Below are 22,002 nucleotides of genomic sequence, written 5' to 3' on the forward strand. Positions count from 1 at the left end.
GACACGCATCAAAGGTCTGTGGGCAAATACAAAGCAGCCGATCAACAAATACGAAATCACTAAGTACAAACCAACGCCGGGCGCTGATAAGGAAGAGCTCCAAAACCAAGAAGCCTTTGCAAAATTAGCCGTGAGAATGAAGTTCTTCCAGAGTGAAGTGCCAGAGAAAAGTCTGGAGGGCAATACAAGGAGAGAAAGACGGAGGCTAGTCCTACAGGAGTAGGTGAACGTGGATGCAAATGAGCCTGTAAAGGAAGTTAGCTGGGAAGAGAGAACCTGTAAATAAACGTGGATTCTCCTCTACCTGAATTTACCAGTTGCTGTTCCATCACCCCACAGCCAAGAATTTCTAGCCATTCCCCGTGGAAGTTGATCTCCATCTCGAAGGAAGGATGAGTAAAAGGAAAGTAGCAGTCCACCCATCTGATGTCCAGCCCTGCAAAGACACCAAAGAAAAACACACGTGGAGCATTGAAGGCAGCCTTGCCTTTCCTGTGATCAAAGCTGCCCTTCGGCTAGTGACACCGATTCCTACATTCTGACTAAAATAAATAGCAAACAAATTAATTTGCAACACTTTTGGGGGAGGCAATAAATCTTAAAACTTGTGAAAAACTGGGCATGTCTTTTCCAATATGAAAAACACTTTGTGTAGCTCCAGGACCCTCTAAAACCAAATCAATCACCTGCCAAATCCCTGCAACCACTGGGCAGAGGAAAAAATTAGGTCAAGATAATGGGAAAGCAGGTAATTCTGCTAGTTTCTATAAGTGAAAATGACATCTTCTCAGAGTTAAAGAAAAAATACTTTTACTGTTCTTCAAACCTACATATCAACAATATGACTAATTCAGAATAAACTAATCAACTTTCACTTCCATAAATAGATATATTAATTTTTATTAACTTTATATAAGAGCTAATAAAGGTTAAATAAAATAAGATCAGCTAAATTTGAGCAACACATTTTAAAAAGTCAAAACTTTTTTTCTACAGATGAATGATAAATATACTCACATCCAAGACAAACCAAAAAAGTACATGCTAAATGCCAGGATGAATTTCTCAATATGCAATCATAAATATGTCACTTACAAACAATAATATTATCATTTAACAAAGGAAAAGACGAATGAATTCAAAACAAGTAAAGCCTGCAAAGAGCAGAGGTCACTAAGAAGAGAAGGCAGAACAGGAGGTCACCTAGCAGCCAGATGCCCACTGTGAGGACACCCAGAGTCCCCACAGTGCAGGCACTGAATAAAACCAGTAACAAAACTTGCTTCCGTTTATTGAGCACTTACTACGCCTCTACCATTCCCATTTCATAGACAGGCGGAAAAACTATTAGGAAGGTTGTGTGTCCTGCCCATAGGCACATGGCTAGCAGGTGACCAGGCTACACCCGGGGCTGCCCAACTCCAAACCTCCTGCTCTTGACAATTAAAACATAATTCCCTGCCCATCAAGAAAGATATTTCAAGAATCAAAAGTCACATACGAACAGAGTTATAAAACAAAGGAGCCCTTGCTATGCTCAAAATGATATAGGAGAAGATAGGTTTTTCTTTCATTGTTCTGTTTTAGTTGCATTTATTTTTCTAGATACCTGCTGTCAATGGCAAGTGACAACTGATTTCTGTTTACAGTCGTAATACAATAGTTCCCCCTTTTATTATACATGTGGTATACCAGACAAATATTAAACTCCACATACACACAGTGCACACGGTTGATAAGTGTTGACATATGTATACATCCATGAAACATCATCACTATCAATATCAGGAACATGTCCATTACCCCCCAAAGTTTCCTCTGTAATACTCCCCACCTGCCCATCACCCCCGCCTCTTCTCCTCACCAGCCCTCCATCCCCAGGCAACCACTGACTTCCTCCCTGTCATGACAGACGAAGTGGCATTGCCTAGAACTTTATGAAAATGCAGTCACACAGAATGTATTCTTTTTCTGTCCGGGTTCTTTTATTCGTTGTGATTATTTTAAGATTCACCCATGTTGTTGTGCATGTCAACAGTTCATTCGTTGCCATTACTGAGGAAATTTCGCCAACATTTTTTCTACCCGTGAAAAAAATGTAGACGTTGGGGCAGTGTCTGCAAGTCCCCCGACATTTCTGTGCAGAAGCCCCTACGTGCAGACCAGTTGCCTACTTGCCACTGAATTCTGCGAAGAAGGGACCTGGACACCTGTGTGCTCATCCATCTTTGGGACCAATAATCCCCTACCAATATTGTATGAAAAAGCTCCAGAGACAACCCCACTGGCAATCAGAAATGTGTAAAGTGTTGGGATGTATAACTGAGCACAGAGGGCGGGCAGACAAAACCATGTTATTCGTTCTTTTTGTAACTCCTGGCAGGTGAGCACAGATCACCTTCTGAGAACAATTTAGAAAAACAAATTCTTTATACATGGCTTTTTATACCTGGATCAAATTTTACCAAAAGCAAGACGAGTTTTCAGGGTTAACATGATGATTTCATATAATTCAACACCACTAAGTGCCTGGAACAAAGTTAGGTACGGTCTACACAAATTAATTTTCCTGTATTTCCTTATTTTATTCCTTTGGGTAAAGTTTATCTCTTTATACCTCACACCTAGAAAGCTTAGGTTCCCCCCAGTCAGAGAGAAAGCAACTTGAAAACATTAGTAACGCTCAAAATAACCACAAGTAACTCTATGATCAGTGTTCATTAAGCCTGAACTCGACCTCTCCTGCGTGCACACCCATCCGAGCCGTCGGTGCCACTGGTGTCAAAGCACAAGGACTGAACTGAACAGCAGCGTGACGGTCTCTGCCCTTCTCTAGGAACCTTCTTTTATCGAAGGACTTTGGCTTTACCACTTGTAAAACTACAAAACATTATAACTTTGGATAAAAACTTTTTTAATGTTAACTAAATTCTGAAGATAAAATGTCCATATGTTGGTCGCATCAAAGCTCGCTCTCTTTTGGTTGAAGGTTGAAGGCATGTCCAAATCATATGGATTCATTATGCATTAGACTATTCTCCTTATTGGTGATTAGTTTAAATTAAATTAAGTGTACATATATTATATACCTAATGGAAAATAATGCCAAAGTTCTTTCTTTCTTTTTTCTGTTTTATGTGTGTGTTTGTCTTTTTCTTTTTGGTTTGGATGTAATAATTTACTAAGACATATTTACAAATGAAGTTCAGAGCTTTTTAAAAATTGTCTCAGAATGCTGTGAGATTACAGCAACTGTCAAAAGTTATATATTAATTTTTAGGCTAGAGCCAAGTAGAAGAATAAACCAAACACCTGGATTCAAGTCTCATCCTGCCCTTTCTGCTGTGAAACCGGGGGTAGGTTAATCAACCTCTCTGAGCCCAGCTGCCCCATCTCCACGCTGTACAGCAACAGCTGCTCTGCCCGGTGGTTGTGAGCAGAGGGCCTAGCAAGCCCCAGTTTTCCCAGAGGCAGAGATGCTCTTGGAGATGCAGGCACCTGCTCTGCTTTCTCTCCTGAAAGAGGATGCTGAGAGCCCAAAGTCTAGGATCATTCCCTCAGCTGGGACCCCAGAAATGACTGGTGAGCATTCCTTCAGAATGGTGGTGTCACAGAGAACAGGCTGGTGGTTGCCAGTGGGGAGGGGGTGGGGGAGGGATGGAGTGGGGGGCTGGGGTCAGCAGATGCAAACTGTTACACGTGGGATGGATAAACAACAAGGTCCTGCTGCATAGCACCGAGAACTATATTCAGTATCCTGTGATAAACTATAATGGAAAAGAATATGAAAAAGGAATACATATATGTATCACTGAATCCCTTTGCTGTACAGCAGAAATTAACATAACGTTGTAAATCAACTATACTTCAATAAAAAAAAAAAAGGATAGTGATGTGAGCCTGAGTGGAAAAGGACTAGCAAGACCTTGAATTCTCTCAGCTCTGGCGGGACACTGCCGGCCCCACCTGCCGTAGGGAACCAGGGGCACGGGCACAGGACGGCAGCACCACGTACCAGGGAAGACCAATCAGGGCCGGACGCAGGGGGCGGGGCAGGGGCCCGGCCTCTTCCCACCAAGCCCTGCCACCAAGGCAGTACTGCAGCCCCTAACACTCGACACAGACACGTTAAACAGATGCCATTCCAGGTCACCCAACCCGCCTTCATCACAGACCTCATCTAAACACACCCTGTAATTCATTTCCCTGACTTACTCACTCATGAAGGGACTCTTTCTCTGCTTCCCATACCTCTTATATTTAAAGATGGGACTGTGCTATCAGAACCACCTCCCAGAGCTGTTAGAATCTAAATTTGAAAAGGCTGGTGGCCCAGACCAGAGCATATACCAGTGATTTTATATATGCTACCAAGGCTACCCTCCACCAAAGCAGAGACTTTTCCATATTGGCTACACAAATATGCAATTAATAACTGCTCTTGGGCATTAATTTTTCAATGCTGGTACCCGAGAAACAGCCAAATGTAGCAGAACTCTGATTCTCCTGCTTTCTACACTGGACACGGCAGGCACCCAAGGAAGGAAAGCGAAGCCAGGGAGAAAAAGGATGGAGGGGTCTCTCTGGCTAAAAAGAAATCCTTAAAAAACTGGGACCATCCCAGGTGAGCACAACCTAACTAGAGAAATTACCCGGCCCTCACTGTCAAATGCACCTGACAATTCCATCTCTTCTGCTTCTGCTCCATTTAAATCAGACCCACAGCCCTTTAAACTGAATATGTACCAAGCAGCGGACAGGCAATTTTTCACAGTTCTCAGTATTGCTCTGTTCTCATAGCTTTCTTAAAAAAAATTTTTTTGAACAGTAATATATTCACAGGGTTCAAACTCGAAACACTGTAAGAGTATACATTTCCCTGTATAAATAGGGCATTGGTGACATCACAAGAAAAAAACTGTAAATATGTGAGGTGATTGATGTTAACTAAACTTACTGTGGTGGTCGTTTTGCAATATATACACGTATCCAATCATTATGTCATACGCCTCAGACTAATACAGTGTTACAGTAAGGTCCCCTACATCCACACCAGTTCTGTTCCCAGAGCACTTTCGTTCATTAAGTCCAATTTATTCGTTAAGTCCAACAAAGTTACCCTAGGTACCCAACTCACACAATCGGCTGTATAGTACTGTACTGTAATAGGTTTAAAATACTTTTCACACAAATAATACATAAAAAACAAACACAGAAAATAAAGAAAACATTTTTAATCTTACAGTACAGTACCTTGAAAAGTACAGTAGTACCAGCTATATCACTGCTGCTTTTACACTTGCTTCCAGACATCCTGGGCTTGAAATAAAGATACTGTACTACTGTACTCTATACAGTCCTGGGCAGTAAAGTACACAGAAGCACACCCACTTGTAGAGGATGCACGCACGTGACCATGTACGCCATAGCACCAGTGTAAGATGTGAGCTCTATTTCAGCCACAGTGACTCCCTCTGCTGAGACAGATGCAAAGTACTAGGGGAAAAATAAAAGGCTAGCAACTTCTCCGACTGTTGCTGACAGTGTAACTGGTCCCACTGTTATGAGTCTTCTGCTTGGTGGAGCAAGCAGTGAGATGAAGTGTCCTTTCAGACTCCCATACGCAGGAATCCTCTTGATTAGGGCTTGGATCTTAAAATGATATTAGCATTTCTCTACCTCGCAGTGGGGTTAGAAACGGAGTGCAGCACAATTCAGTGCTCCCTCATCCTCAATCTGGGTGTGGGGTCCGAGGCACTGGGGTAAGGGGCCACACTCTGGCGACACGGGGAGCACAGGGGACAGCCTGAGGGGAACCTGGTCCAGGGGAGAGCCACAGCCACGCGCCCTCTGTCCACAACCTTCCTCCCCGACCCACTGGCACAGGACGGCTCCGCAGACAAACCGCAGACAGAAGGTTCATCCTCCGCCTCCCACGCGTGATCCCAGAGACGTGGGCAGGTCCACCATGCAGGGCAAGAGCAATCCTAGACCCGTAACTAGATCCAGCTCCAGCACCTGAGGCCAAGTGACCTCGAGCAACTTCCGTAACCTCTCACTGCCTCAGCTTCGTTCAAAATAAGAATAATAGTCATCTCGCAGAGTTTTGGTGACAATTCAGTAAGGAAAAGTGTGTAAAGAATCTAAATACTCAATGGGTGATTTTTGGGGCTTCCCTGGTGGCGCAGTGGTTGAGAGTCCACCTGCCGATGCAGGGGACGCAGGTTCGTGCCCTGGTCCAGGAAGATCCCACATGCCGCAGAGCGGCTGGGCCCGAGAGCCATGGCCGCTGAGCCTGCGCGTCCGGAGCCTGTGCTCCGCAACGGGAGAGGCCACAGCGGTGAGAGGCCCGCGTACCGCAAAAAAAAAAAAAAAAAGAAACATTTCTCAAGTGCACACTAAGGTCATCGTCGTCTGCTGTTTATTTACTCTGGTGCCAAGCTAAATACTCACATGCCTCCTTCAGCTTAACCTTTACACTCATGCCAGGCTGCCATAAACACTGCACAATAATCACCACTGTTCCCATCTCACAGATGGAGGAACTGTGACGGAGACAGCTTACATATCTAATCCAAGTTTACACAGAAAATGCCAAGATCAGAATTCAAAACCAGGTGTCAGGCTGCAAAGCCCAATGCTGCCCTCCACTGGAGCAGACCATGAAAACTGCACTAACTCGGCTTCCCAGCAAAGCACCCTCCAAGGCCAAGAAGGCACCATCGGCCTCCTTGTTCTCCTAACACACAACGACAGGTAGGAGAAAAAGGAGGAAACCCAAAAGCCATGGTCTATGTTCAAAGATAAGAGAAATACCTCCACTGGCCGGAAACAGAACAAAAGAGCAAACAGGGAGAGGGGATAAATCACAGTGTTGCTGGGCTTGGGGTCTACAGTCAGGAAGAGATGCCAGGAGCCTGCCTCCTGCAGGATAACGTGCTGCTGGCTCGGCATCTGAGCGAGGCTAAAAGCTTGCAGTCAGAAGCTGGGACAGAATAGGCTCCATGCTGGTGAAAGAAAGGTGACGAAAATCGTCACCAAATACAGCCTGGGGCTGTAGCTCTGAAGAGCTGTAAGCTTGGAGAGCCAAGCCCTGGGCGCTGGACCTGCCATGCCCCTAAATCAGGGCTGGTGAGTACATCTGACAGGTCCCTACAAAACCTCGTTCTGGATTTAAAGTCGGAAGAGCTCAGCGTAAACCCACACAGGGGAGAAATAAGCAAAGCGGGGAGGGCAGGAGGGAGGAAAGCAGAGAAAGGGAGAGAAACAAAAACAAAATCTTCCACTGAACATGACCTGCAGACCATAATTCCAACTACGTGATTGCTAAGTAAGACAGCCAACACAACCAACAACCAAACCTGAAGTCACCCCAGAGGAGATTAATTTTATAAAATAGCCTGAGAGTCTAAAGTAAGTATATTTCAGTTACCCCAAGAGATCCATGAAAGCACAATTCACTGATGGTCCTAAAAAAAAAAAATCATAAGGCAATCCTTTTGTAAACCAGACCTAAACAATGCATCTTTAGGATTTTATCTATCTCCTGATCAAATTCTTCTTTGAAAAGGAAAACACCAGCCCCCAGTTTCAAAAAACTAAAAAAAAAATAATAATTTTTTTAAAGACAGAATATATGAAACAATGCCACACTAGACCCTGGATATCAGGTAACCAAGGACACTGATCCCTGAAAGATGCGCCCTAACGCTGCCTCGGGAGAGGAAAACACAGGAGGAGCCTAGAAGTCTTCCCAGGTTGAGGAAACAGTCTGTCCTGACAGTTCACAGGTCAGGGTGAAAGAAGAGGGCTGTAGAGAGAGAAGTCTGAAGATCTGCAGAAGATTCAATACAAATGAAAATGTCAGTGCAGGTGTGTTGAAGAAACTCCCCAAGGCCAGGGAACAGACCACACAAAAGGATTAGCAGGAATAATGCTGGGAGCTCACAAAGACCGGAAAGGGGCCAGTTCCCAAACAGCCGCATGGAAAACCTCATAATTCATGGGTTATCAGTTACAGTACTAAGAAGGGCCTTAAACTGGTTGTGGGAAAAACTAATCCTGGACTGAAACCCTACACTGGCCCTGCCTAACAAGGCTTAAAAGGAGATGGGAAGGATCAAAGTGTTTCTGAGTAATCCCAGAAGAAGCTCAGAGAGATTATTAGGAATACAGAAATATACAATGTGTTACAAGGTAAAGTTGACAATATCGGGCATCCTATAGAAGGTTATCAGGCATGCAAAGAAGAAGAAAAAAAAAACATAAAGTACAGGAAAAGAAATAGCAATTCACCAAGAAGTGACACAGATGACAGAACTAGTTGAAAAAGGCACTAAAATATGCATGACAATGATATCTAGTATGCTCACAAAGCTAAAGGGAAGACTGAAAATGTGAGGTAGAGAGAAAGAAGATCATAAAAAAGACACCAACTGAAACTAGAAAACGGGGTGAAAAGAACACTGGATGGAATTAACAGCCGATTAGACATTGCAGGGAAACAAATGATTGATGAATTTAAATATACAGCAGTGAAAACTATCCACAACGAAACACAGAAGGAAACAAAAATACTGAAAGGAACGTGAACAGAGCACCGGTGGACTGTGGAAACGTTCCCAGTGGCCAAATAGACACGTAATTGGAGTCCCCAAGGGGAGGGAGCAACAGAGAAAACATCTGAAGGAATAATGTACTGAAATTTCTCAAATGCGATGAAATATATGTATATATCAAGAATTTGAGCTCTCTACAAACCTAAGCAGAGAAGGAACTGTCCCTCATCCATAGATCTTAATGTCTCCAGGTTGCTTGTGTATCAAGCTCCTACAGGTAGTAAGAGTATGAAACAGGCACAGTCCTGGCACATTAGTTGTCTTGATTAAAGTATCTTGAAAAATGTAAGTACTTTTTTCACTGTACCTCGAGGCCCAATAATTTCATTTCATTTAACACAAAACCCCACACAATTTCAACTTCTTACTTCTCTAGGGTAGGGAACCTGTTTCTTAGCCCTACCCAGTCACCAGAGAATCATCAACTTTTTTAGGCTCCTTAAAAGCGTTCCAGTTGATTCAATCGCGGCTATCTCACACTTTCTCCCAGTTTACTTGTACCAAGTCCTCAGGACAGAAAGGTTAACACTAATAAGTATTTTCTCCACTCAGCAGACTCCTAAGGAAAGGTGGGTCTTAAGTCTCTCTCCACCTGAGTCCTAAGGTGATGATGTCCTCTTTCCACTGAGTATCTGTACTCAGCACAAGGCAAGGCTCTCTGTAGCCCCAGTTCAGAGCGTGTGATCCAAGGCTCCGACAGGCGGACCTTGCCAGCCAGTTTTCCTCTGAAAGTGCAGCCGGCCTGGACGACACCTGAGCCCCAAGGAGCAGAGACAGCTCCACACGGCCTGAGGCAGCCGCTGCTCTGCTACTTCACCTCCAGATGTAAGGCGACCCTCTCCAAATCAGATAACACCAGACAGCCCAAAAGAGCACACTTCAAAATTATTAAAGTGACATGCTTCAACACTCTGTAAAGTTGACTCAGTCTTAGGAACAAAGTAGGACTAACAACCATAAACTCAATTATTATTCTCAATCACTTTCACTTCATTTATATTAACAGGGATGCGTGGACAGAGAAAAGTATGAAAAGATACGGAAGACACAGCACCCTCACTACCGACTGACCTCGCTCCCGACCAGGACAGCACTCATAACACAGAGCCCTGCAACGTAAGGGCCGCATACAGACCCCTTGGAGGTTGGGTTGACAAGCAAGTTATTTGGGGAGAATCAGCACCTATGGAAGGAAGAGGGTGGCAACTGCAGCGGGCGGAGTCAACCAACTGCAATCAGGCCCAACAAAGCCTTAACCTCGCCAGAGCTCTTCGGCCTGCACCACCCATCAGAACTGCCCCGTGGGGGGTGGACGGGGGGAGGGGGGAGGGGGAGGGGAGGGGATGATGGAGCTGGAGGTGGGGTGGGCAGGGGCTGGGGGCTGGGGGCAAACTGCTGGGCCTTTATATTCCTCCCACAAGCAGTCTTTGGCTGTGGGCAGCTCTGGGAAGGGCACTGTCCTTGGGCAAGGGGGCTTGCCTGCAGCTGCGGCGGCCCCAGAGGGAGCTCACGGCTGAGGCCACCTGCTCTTCCACCAGCAGGGTCCTGGGACGGGAGCTGCAAGTGCATCTCAGTGACAACCCTGAGCCTGTTTTGCTCTTAAACGGAAGAGACACGACTTGCCCACAGCAACATATCTAGCCGGCAGCAGAGGATCACCATCCACTTCTCCTCAGAGGCGTTCATCCAAACTGTGCTGGGAGGCCAGCGCCTCCTAAAGGGAAAGTCCAGTGCTCAGCAAGGGACTGTGCCAGAGGCGGCTGTACACCGTGAAGGGCACCAAGTGAAACCGCAGTGTGAGGACTCCTAAACCCACCTTAGCTGCTCTGACAGGAGTGATCTGCTAAACACGGTACAAAACAGAGGGGAAACCATTCAGAAGTGTTTAAAATGTCAGTGTATCCCACAAGCATATCAACTGTCTAAAGCGCATTTTCTTTCTTTCCAATTCTAAACTGATAACCTCTCTCGTAACAGCCTTAGGATGCTGGTGCAATTGAAATGTTTGCAGAATATAATCAACTGCTTTGGAGAGGGAAAACAAGCCCTGACACTAAAGCAGCTGTAATAACAAGAAATTGCCACAAGGAAATAGTGTGCTCTAATTTTTAATTTTGCTTTTCAAGAACAAAGGAATACAACACTAACAATTTAAAAGAGGAAAAAGCTCAGACCATAAAAACAGGTATGAAAAGAGTTGCTGAATAATTCTGAGGCCTGCTGAGGCAGTTCCTATTATTAGCTAATTAAAGAAAGACTGAATGTGAAGTTTCTAACTGATCTTTGGTATCTGAAATGTAACAGAGTATGCCCCGACCAGCTACAGGGGTCAGAGGGCGGGAGAGTCGGAAGGCAACACCCAGGGGGAGGCCCCATCTTTTTAACATCACGGCTTCCGTAAGCCTCACAGTCTGGGAATATTATTGAAATGATCTGTATCTCTCCTTTCAAAAGAGCTAATGTCTAACATGGGCTCGGAAGTCAAAACAACAGGGCCCAAACCAGGCCTCAAATACTCCCGAGCTGCAACGTGGTCACGTGGTACTTCGTTGCTCTGGGTCCGGGTTCCCTCCTCTAAAAATAAATGGAGATGATAATAACACCTACATCACAGATGCAGGTCAGAACCAAAGAATCCTTGTAAAAGTGCTTAATGCAGCATTTGACACTATTAATTACTCTCTCTCACTGTCATCCTCACTACTATGACTATTACTATGCTAAAGGACATCCAGGTTGCTGGGACCCGGACAGGTTTACTGAGACATTTTTCAGCATCTAGCACCCCGACCCCAGATAAAACAATTAAATGACCCCCCGAAATGCCTGAAGTAAGAGCACGGCACTTCCCTTCGGAGTGAGGGAGAAGAGCCAGGTCCGAGGGCACTGTGAACACTTACCTGTTGTGAGTGCTGTGAGAGCACGCGGCACGCTTCCTGTGACACCATCCCCTCATCCTTCAAGTTCCTAACACGGGCCTGGCTGGGGCACCTCCCGTCCCTGCCCTGCATCTCCCCTGAGAAGCATCCCAGCAGGTGATACAAACACGCAATCACCCCTTCAGCAAGGGCTGAGGTATATATATATACATATATATATTTTTTTTTTTTTTTTTTTTTTGCGGTATGCGGGCCTCTCACTGTTGTGGCCTCTCCCGTTGCAGAGCACAGGCTCCGGACGCACAGGCTCAGCGGCCATGGCTCACGGGCCCAGCCGCTCTGTGGCATGTGGGATCCTCCTGGACCGGGGCACGAACCCGTGTCCCCTGCATCGGCAGGCGGACTCTCAACCACTGCATCACCAGGGAAGCCCAAGCTGAGGTATATTAATACTCTAACGTTAATCAGCCTGTTCACTTCCTCCCCATCGATGATACGGATCTCAATCCATTATCATTCTTATGAAAGGCTGTAATCATTTTTCTTTCTCTAGCTAATTGCATTTTCATATCCTCCTGCTCCTCACACAGAATGAACCAGGAAATCCGTAAGTTCTACCTCGCTAAGGACCTAAACCATTAAGCCACAACTTAGAGCAAAAAGTCTAGACACAGTAGGCTTAATGATTTCAGGAAGATGGTAACTGTTGAATATTTAAGCCCCCAAAGACAAAGGCATTTAGTACCTACCATCTCCAAAAAGATGTGTCATAAGCCTGGTAAGTGTTTGCTTAAGGTCGAACTCTACAAGCTTCGTGGCCTCCAGGGTATGTGTCTCCTGTTTACGGGCAGAGCGAGAACTCTGTTCAAAGAGCTGCAGGTTTTCTCCATCCTTTATGCCAGCAAATAGCTGTAAACCAAGAGAAATAATACAAATAAATAAAAAGAGCATCGTGACCAGTCTATATCAAAAAACATAATGTGGAAACAAAACCCAGTAAGTCTTAAGAGTCAGTGAGCATACTGATATTAACATTCATTTGGTATCAACTTTGAACAAAGCACTATGCTACATGTAATGGAGAGTCTTTAGGAAATTAAAAGACACCATTCTGATCTTTGCTCATCTCTCCATTTTCCTTCTGCACTAACTTCTTTGCAGTCATTTCCTCACAAGCCACGTTATTCTCCATGCTAGTGGAAATACCAGTGAACCGGGTTTTCACTGTCCTTACAGTGTGACCTGAGACTAGGTAAGAAAGCACAGTCTAGGAACGAAGTCCTGTGAAGCCCTCCTAAACTGGAAGTGAGCTGGACTTTGCTACCATGTCATTCCATAGGTCAGGACAAGGCCTGAAATGTGTGTCTGCCATTTGCTATCCAGTAAACTCCAAAAAGTGATATGGGAGCTAAGCTTCAGGTAATGGTTTGAAAGATGGGAATAATAAATTAAGAGACTTCATGATAATTAAATAAAATAATGCATGAAGAGCATGGAGTACCTGGCACACTGCAATGGCTAATACACTGTCCTCACTGTCATCACAATCACCATTACTAATCACAGCTGTCATCAGTCTGAAGCTGCTTAAGCACTAAAGTAAAGTAGTTTATCTTTAACAACAAAGCAGGTCTTCACCTGCTGGGAGACTGACTCAACATGGAGAGCTGACCAAGTCAATCTGTCGTTCTTTCTACCCGAAGTCCCATGAAATCAAAAATTATTTTAATCAAAAAATGAACAATTGCTGTTTCAAGGTAATAAAGGGCTGGATAATTAGAACCAAATCTCCTGATAAAGCTACTAAAAAATACAAAAATTCTTAAAAGCAACAAAGAAGTAACACAATAGAGAGGATTTACTAAACAAAACTCTGTGAGGAAGCACAAAGCCAGAAAAAAGCCCAGCACGAAGGCAGAGAGAAATACTGAGACTACCTGCCTACCCCGATTTCAACTGGACACTGAACATTGCTTGTGACAGCTTATCAATAAAAGGGAGGCCAAATTGGAAGCCCGCAGTGTCTGACCAAGTTGAGATGCTAGATAAGTGCTCTGAAGCATGTAACCTCATGGTAAGAATGAATACAAAAGTGACTAGTTCTTATAAAGACTTCCAGCCAGGTGTCACCTTACCTGGGTAACAGAGAGAACTTCAGGCTGTGAAAATGGACTAAGGCAACCCCAGAGTGCTGGTTCCTCTAAGTGCTCAGCAGAATCAAACACAATTCTTTTCACGAAAAAGATTCTACTTCCCGAGGTCTCAAATTATTCCTATGAGAGCTAAAGACAATGTAGCTGCCAAAGTCTATGTCTTTCAATGTTTCCTCTAAAAATAACTTGGAACAACAAAAACAGAAAATTAAACTACTAAACACCATGCCCTCAGAAGGAAACAGAACAGTGACCCAACTTCAAATAATTGTATGTAAAAAAGAAGGAAGGAAGAAAGGAAGGAAGCAAAGCTAACTGCCATAGAGAAAGAGTGCTATTATATTCCCACCCTGCTCTTTTCGTTTGGGGTAATTAAGGACAAGCTGAGAAAAACTGAGGGGAAGAGAGAAGGGAAACAGTGAGGAACTAGGTTGATCTAAAATCACCACCAGAAGGAGTAAGTGTGAACATCCTAAGAGTATCCTAGCAGATCTGATGAGGGACTACAGAAAAGGGACTCAAATGTATGCCCAGTTTGAAGCTACGGTTTTCAAAAGGCATGGTTACAATGAAAGATAAAGGGGCAAAAGAAAGTAAGATATTTTTTGGCCATTGGGTATGGAGGAGTAAAAGAAGCAAAAGGGAAAATTTAGGGTTGCACAAAATAAAACAAACCTAAAAAATTAGAGGATTTACAAAACTATTCCCCATCTTCCACTAAAACAAACAAAAAAATTCCATTAAAGACTCTGCACTTTGCTACACTAACAGAAGAGGGCACCAGAGAACTATAAAATCTAAACAACCCACAAAAAGGAACAAAAAATAATTCAACAGAACTATAGAAAACTAGCACAAAGAATTAAAAATTTTTTAAATTCACTCAAAACAGCTCAAATGATGAAAATCTAACCTTCTTCCCCCAAAAAAGAAAATCAAGAAGCAGAAGAAAAGTGTAAGATGATACTTGTAAACTAACTTAAATCTGCTCAAACAAGCATTTGGGAATATTGCTTGAGCCAGAAATGCAAATGTTAAGAACAAAAATGAATGAAAAACAGAAAACTGTGAACTGAGGAAAGAAAGAGAAGGAAAAAAATCATCTCAGAACTTAAGTTTAAATTACAAGATATGCAAGGAATAATGGACTCAAAGATTTAGCAAGAAGAATTGAAGAAAAGCAGGAAAACAACCAAGAAAAGGACAATGAGATAAAGAAAGAAGAATCAGAGAGAAAATGGTGGAAATGGAAGACAGGCAAAGAAGAAATAACGTTTATATAACTGGAGTCAGTGAAAGAGGAAAAACAAAACAGCGGAGGAGAAATAATGGGCACCATGTAAAATGGATACCTGAAGAACCAAATATAAGACATATCCCAGTAGAACTATTAGACTTCAAAGATGAAAAGAAAAAATCCTCAAGGCCTCCAAGCAAAAAGATCAAACAACTTAGAAAGGCAAAGCCACTGGACTAGCATCAGACTCTTCAAAAACAACATAGAAAAAAGGCAACAATGACCTCATATTTTCAAACAACTCAAAAAAAAAAAAAATGGACCAAGAATTTTATACCCAGCAACACTGGCCTTTCAGTACCAAGTCTACAGAAAAAGCTTTAAACATACAAGAGCACAGGGAATTTTACATGAATGAGCTCTTTCTGAAGGATCCACCAAAGCATAGGCTTTACTCAAGCAACAGGTAACTCAGAAAATTTCAAACCCCCCACCCAAAAAAAACTGATGGATAACACATTAATACATGAAATTGTAGATGTGAGACTAAAACAAAGCCAGGTATTAAGTTGGAAGATTAAAATACAATTCTTATATGTCATGACAAAGTAGAAATAACCAAAAAATAGAAGAAGAGAGAGTGAAATAAACTCAATGGTTTAAGGGCCAAAAATTCAATAGAAAAATGGGAGAAATACATGAACAGACAATTCACCAAAAAATATATATATATACATATATATATATATGAAAATGACCCTTAAACCTATAAAAACGTATTCAAACAGAGAAATGCAAATTAAAACAACACTGACATTATTTTTAAACTGTTGTACTGGTAGAAATTAAAAATAAAAAGCAAGACAACATTCTTTTGGTGAGGCTTGGGAAAAGATGTACTCTCATACACTGTTGATGGAAGTGAAAATGGGTAGAACCCTTTTGGAGGTAAATTTGGCAATATCCAACTAAACTACATTTGCAATTCACCTCCTGACCTAGTTCTTCTACTTCTGGCTATTCACTCTGAATACACCTCCAGAATTAATATATATGTAACAAGGTTTTCACTGTAGCATTGTTTATAGTTGCGAAGTACTGGAAACAAAGAAATGTCCTGACGAAAGAGAGACGTTAAATAAACTATGGTCTACCCATACAATGGAGTACTTAAGAGACCTAATAAAAAATGAGGATGACGTCTCCGAAGTGATATGTAATGATTCTAAGCTACACTGCTACGTGAAAAAAGCAAAGTGCGAAGATCATACATTATATGCTACTTTTTAAAAACTTATTATGGTACTTTTCATGTAAGAAAGAAGGGAAAATAATAAAATATACATGAACCTGCTCGTTCGTATAAAACAAAAATAAACAAACTTCATAGAAATGATGAATCAGAAATGAAAGAGATTCACTGCCTACCAGAAAGTGGGTGGTAGCAGACTTCAGAATGAAAGGAGCTGGGGAATAGGATGGAGTAAAAAGAGGAGGTGGTGGGAAGGGGGCAAAGAGAGGAGTGACACTCTTCTAAGTAGACTTTTTGTATAGTTCTGACTTGCGGAATCACATTAATATTTTATGTACTCAAAAACTTTAAATAATAATTAAAATCCACCCAGATGTGGTGAAAACTCAAAATGGAATACGATCAGCAACAATAGAGCCAATTCTACTCTAAACAATTGACATAGCCACATGGAAGAGAGTAGAGAAGAAAAGAATTAAAGAAAGTAAATTTGAAAAACATTATTTTAACTGGATATTCTAAGGTTAAAGACAAAATAATCATAGCAAGTATTGTACACTAGATAGTAAACTTTGTTCCACAGAGGTATGTGTTCACTTTTCTGAAACTACCTTATGTTCATTCAAGAACTGATCAAGTAAGTAAATATATTGTGGGTAAAGGGAACCAGGTTTCTCACAGTCACCGTCAAAGAAAATGGGGAGGGGCTAGAATAAGCCACGTAGAAGTGACTTGGAATTGGAGGTACCCATATGAATTCATGTTTCTAAACACATATACAGATAGATATAGAAGCAGAAGTAGGTGTGCATATATTGCTCACTTCTGTCCTTTGAGGGGGACCTAGAAGTGGTGACATCCCAGTAGCAATAGGTGCACTCAGGTCTGGGCTTCTAAATACCATTTTTTAATTAAAAAAAAAAAAAAAAAAAAAGCAGGGCTCCTTAGAGAAATCAATGACTTTCAGGGCTGGGTCAGAGAAAATATAAGATGAACCTGGGACTTCATTTGGGGCCAAAAAATGATGAGAACATGTCAAAGGACACTGAAGACTACTTGAAGAGGCTCCCAATGGCCGAATCTGGGTCAATTTGAGCAACAAAACAAATAATTTTAGTAATGGACCCTAACCCACAAAATAAAGAAATATCCACATGAAACCATGCTAATATAAATGATTACCTTCTCCCATATATATTTATTCAATTAAAGATCTTCGTAAAATTCTAAAAAATAATTTTTAAAGGAATGATGTATAAAGAAAACAATCATTTGGCAAACACCAGAGTAGTAATCATTTCAGACAATAATTAGCAATGGATGATAAAGATACTGGGGCAAAATATGATGAGAAAGATGATATCATCTCAAAGTATCTTCCCCCAGGTAGTACAGCTTAGGACAATGCTAAGTAAAAGAAGTCAGTCACTTGAAGACAACTTTTTAAAAACGAGTATCTACAGTATTTACAATACATAGGTATAAACAAAAAATACCCATAACGTATACTAAAGACTAAAGTTTGGAAAACTCTGAAAGAAGGAAAAGCAGTAATTCATAACACCGTCAGCACAAAACAGCACAGGAGAATAAAACCATGTACACAAGTCAGCTCTTATTTCTAGAGGAAATGTAACATTGGAGCTAGAAGGGACTTGAGAGCGCAGCCCAGCCGACCCCAAATAAGGAAATGAACTGCAGAAAGGTGACGACCCAGAGAAGCTAAGATCACTTAGCCAATTAGTCCCCACGCTGGGAATAAATCACTCATCTCAGCCTTGGTTCCAGGGCCCTTAAAGTGGCTGCCTCTCACTTAGCTTTCTGTTTGAGAGACATCCGCTGGTGATAAAATTAAATTAGATTTCCATTAACTGCACACATTAGGCTGTGTCATTTGTTTTTCCACTAGGATTTCTTCTATTTCTCTGACATTTTCTTAAGTGTCCTTGCAGAAACCCAGAAGACAAATTCCACCCCTACTGGAACAGCTTACAGAAGCCAGGGCAGGTAGTTCACAAATGAGAAAAGAACAGGTGCGGGAAATTAATTCTAATCAGGCTTAAGAATAAAAATGGATTGCGAAAGCCAATTCAATTTAAAATTCAGAAAGCCAAAAGGATTTTTCAAAATGGCCCAGATTTTAACTACACATTTAAAAGCAAATAAAACGGCAAATGGTCAGAAGAATAACATACATCCATGCAAAATCCTATGAGCGGGCAAGTATAAATGGGGCTTGGATGACAGCAAAACTTCAAGCAGTTATTTAGGGCTGGTCTGTGGTTCCCAAAGCAGCCATTTTTCTGTTCAGCCATTTAGAATTATCCATTGATCTCTGGTTTAATCCAGATCGTCCACCTTGCATATTAATGCTAAACAACCCCTCCCCCTCCCTCACCGCCTCTCTCCGAGTTTCCGTGCAGATGCAACGACCCTGTAACTGACTTCGCTGCAGTTGCTGCCTGGACCACTATTGGCTAACAGTTAGTGATTGTTTACTATATTTGCTGCCTTACTGAGGGCTTACCTCACTTACTCTAGGGCTTCACTTCATCCTCACCATCCTTATTCTTTCCCCATTTCTCATATAGGGAACTGGAGGCTTACAGAAGTTAAGTGACTGACCATTGTTGCACAGCAAGTGATGAAGCCTGAACTCAAACCAAACTCTGATTTGTGACCCCATCTTCCAGGCTCCATGGTTATTTCCACGACAGCATATACATGATCATCTCTTCGGCTTCAGTGTAAAAAGGATCTATGGTCAGATGGATGGGATTAAGAACTGGACAGAAGACATGAGCAGAGAGGAGAAGCCTGGAAGCCTGGCTCCACACACTGACGCTGATGTAGCACCCTCCATAAAACAGTGACGGTTTATCCCAATTAAGCCATTATTACTGCACAAGGGCCAAGCAATCCCTCAAAAAATGAAAATTAAGGTCTGCCTTTCGAATGCCTTCATATGTGCCAGTGCATCGGTGTGAACAGTAATCTGAGGAGGATTGCACTAGAACCAAACGTTAGCTGCGACAGTGTTGCACCAGTAACAAGCAGGGTCTGTGTGGTGGAGGCCACGTGGACCTCAAGGGCACTCTTGGGTGTAGGGAGGCTGGTGACCCTTGGGTCCCTATCAGGATACCAGTGCTTGATGCAGGTTATCTCAGCGCTGTCCTCCTTATCCAAGGAAGGAAGAGAACCAAAGGAAAACAGCAAGAGAAATGAGGAAAAAAACTGCTTTGAGTGCTAGACAAAGAAATAATCCTAATGCAGGTGAGAAAGAGGAAGAAATGCTGCTCAAACCCAAAAGTGGTTCAGAAGAAACCCTCTAGAAGGAAAAGACATGGGTTTGTGATGCTGTTGTTCATTTTATAAAACTCTGAAGGATGACAGAGCATAGAATAATCAAAATAAAACCTGAATTCAAGAAGTCCCTATGTGGCTGCGGATGCATAAGAGCACACGTTCACTGCATCTTAACTTGACCTTAATGCTGATGAAATAATCCCACCTCTTCTGCCTGAGATGCTTGGGCTCAGGCAACAGGTTGGGGGCCGGCCCAATGCCACAGAGAAAGAACCAGGCTCATTTTCTGAATAACCTCAACAAACTAAGGAAGTATGGGAACAGGAAGCTGGTAGCAGCATCAAGACAACATCTAGGAAGGTGAATGAGAAACAGATACAATGTTTTCCAGTGACAAAGCACTTCTGCATTAGAACATTAGAACAAATACAATCAGGTCACAGCAACAGCATCTGAAATTTTAACCAGCTGGTCAGCCAATCAGCCCCTACTTTACCACCAGTCTAGTTAATTCTACGTTCATTAAGTCAATCTTCGCCCAAGGTAAGAGAGCAAACGTCTAAAGCCCTAGGAGACAGAGCACAACAGCATCCTTACCTGCACAATGTCAACTGCAAGCGCAGGAAACACGAGTAGTGAAGGGATCACCCAAGGGAATGTTCATGGAAAGATGTCACAGGTGATACAGCCAAACAAAAGAGTTTGAAGTACACAGGTTGAATGAGGTGACAGCAGTGAATTCAGACATTTTAATAAAGAGGAAGAGGGGAGAAGTAGGACCATTAAAATCTCAACAACAGCACCCAAAGGACATTTTGGCCTGCTGAGGTGCTTTGTCTTAGAATGAAGCATTTCTGCAAGCTGCTGTTTAAAAACCGTTTAATTTGGCGGTATGACTCTATTTAGAAGGATCCGACTCAAAAGATTAGCAGCTTAATTAGATGGGAAAAAATAAAAAACAATCATCTCCGAGTAACAAGGAAGGAGAATCCTTTGGCAGTTGAGGAGAGCGTAAGGGGTTCTTCTGGCGGGATAATAACCTGGCTGGGAAGTGAAAACCTAAAGGTGCCACGAAATACAAGAGCCGCCTGCATGACAAACAGAGTTTCTTTTTGAAGGATTTTGAGACTTCCAGGTGCTGGAACGTGAGCGCCTGAGAATTAAGTTCTACCTGGAGGAATGGCTCAGACCAGCAACTCCCGGCTGACAACAAAAAAAGGGACTTGGAGAGAGGGGCTCATTTAAAAGGTTTTCAGGGGGTGGGATAGGGACAGTGGGAGGGAGGGAGACGCAAGAGGGAAGAGATATGGGGACATATGTATATGTATAACTGATTCACTTTGTTATAAAGCAGAAACTAACACACCACTGTAAAGCAATTATACTCCAATAAAGATGTTAAAAAAATAAATTAAATAAATAAAAGGTTTTCAGGAGGATTTCACTGCAGATTACATGATGCAAATGCTCTCCTCCTTCTTACTTACAAAATTACCAGCAATCTCCAAGGTGTTCCTGAATGACTGTTACAACTGTACTTTAGCAGGAACTAGAAGGGGTTCCTAGTTCTGTGTTCGGCTGAGTGGGACGTGAGACCAGAGAGCGCACTAGTGAACATACATAATTTTAACCAGAAGAGGCTTTTTTATTTCCAACTGTACAGATTGTAAATTACAGGCCAGTATAAAATCAGTGCCATCTAGAGGCACAGAGGATAGGGGGCTGTGCTATCACTGGTGATGATACACCATCTTTTCACCAAAACAAAGAGTCTTTTCATTATTTAGCATTCATGCAACCATTTTTTAAAAAAGATTTCTGTCTAACCAACTGCATTTACTAGGTAATAACACTTTCTAAATAAGGCACATATAACTGACATCAGGGTCATATTGACTTGATAAAATTCCAGTTGATATTTATTTTCCTCTGCAGCATTTTTCTTTTCTGCATCCATTGTATGATTTCTGCAGGAGATAAGAAACAGGGTTTAGGACAAACCAATCCCAAAAACCCAGGGAGGGAGGCCATTCAAATTATTGGTTTGACTCAAGTTTCTGAATCTTGAGTAAACAAGAGTTCCTCCCACTGCAAAGGTAACTGAAAAGGCCACAGCAAGAAGGTTTGGAAATAAAGAAATAAAATATAGGTGATTCTTTAAAAATTGATTCACCCACTGTGACAAATATGCCAGACCCATGTAAGACGTCATCAACAGGGGGGACTGGGTGTGGGGTACACGGCAGCTCTGTACCTAAGCTGCAATTTTTCTGTAATCCGAGAGCTCTTCTAAAATTAAAACTTTATTACAAAATTGAATGTAGGGGATGTACACTCCTCTGACTGAGGCCAGCACGCTCAACGACACGACAGCCCAAACAGCAGCCTTTCACACCGTCACTGCAGAGGAAGACGAGCCAGCACGATTTCTAACCCGCTCAGGAGCAGCAGGACAGGCTCTGGGTAGCGGGCAGGACCTCCAGAGTAAGGACCGTTGTCACGGTGCCCTGAACAGAGCAGAGGCTTCGTGCATTTCTTCTTGACGACGTGATTCATT

At 42.5% G+C, this 22,002-nt stretch overlaps 1 protein-coding gene across 3 annotated transcripts in view; it reads right to left on the minus strand.

Moving 5' to 3' along the window:
- Window positions 1-22,002, minus strand: part of FARS2 (phenylalanyl-tRNA synthetase 2, mitochondrial) — a 310,218-nt gene that overhangs the window by 267,229 nt on the left and 20,987 nt on the right. For 2 of the 3 annotated variants that reach the window (XM_079713868.1, XM_079713870.1), the window contains exons 2-3: window positions 12,247-12,406; window positions 305-436 (exon numbers count right to left, since the gene is read on the minus strand). In XM_079713868.1, coding sequence (XP_079569994.1) covers window positions 305-436; window positions 12,247-12,406 — 292 coding nt within the window. The remainder of the gene's footprint in view (window positions 1-304; window positions 437-12,246; window positions 12,407-22,002) is intronic. The other variant, XM_079713869.1, reaches the window with a different exon arrangement.

This window comes from Hyperoodon ampullatus (assembly GCF_949752795.1).
Source record: "Hyperoodon ampullatus genome assembly, chromosome: 10".
NCBI classification, from domain to species: domain Eukaryota; kingdom Metazoa; phylum Chordata; class Mammalia; order Artiodactyla; family Ziphiidae; genus Hyperoodon; species Hyperoodon ampullatus.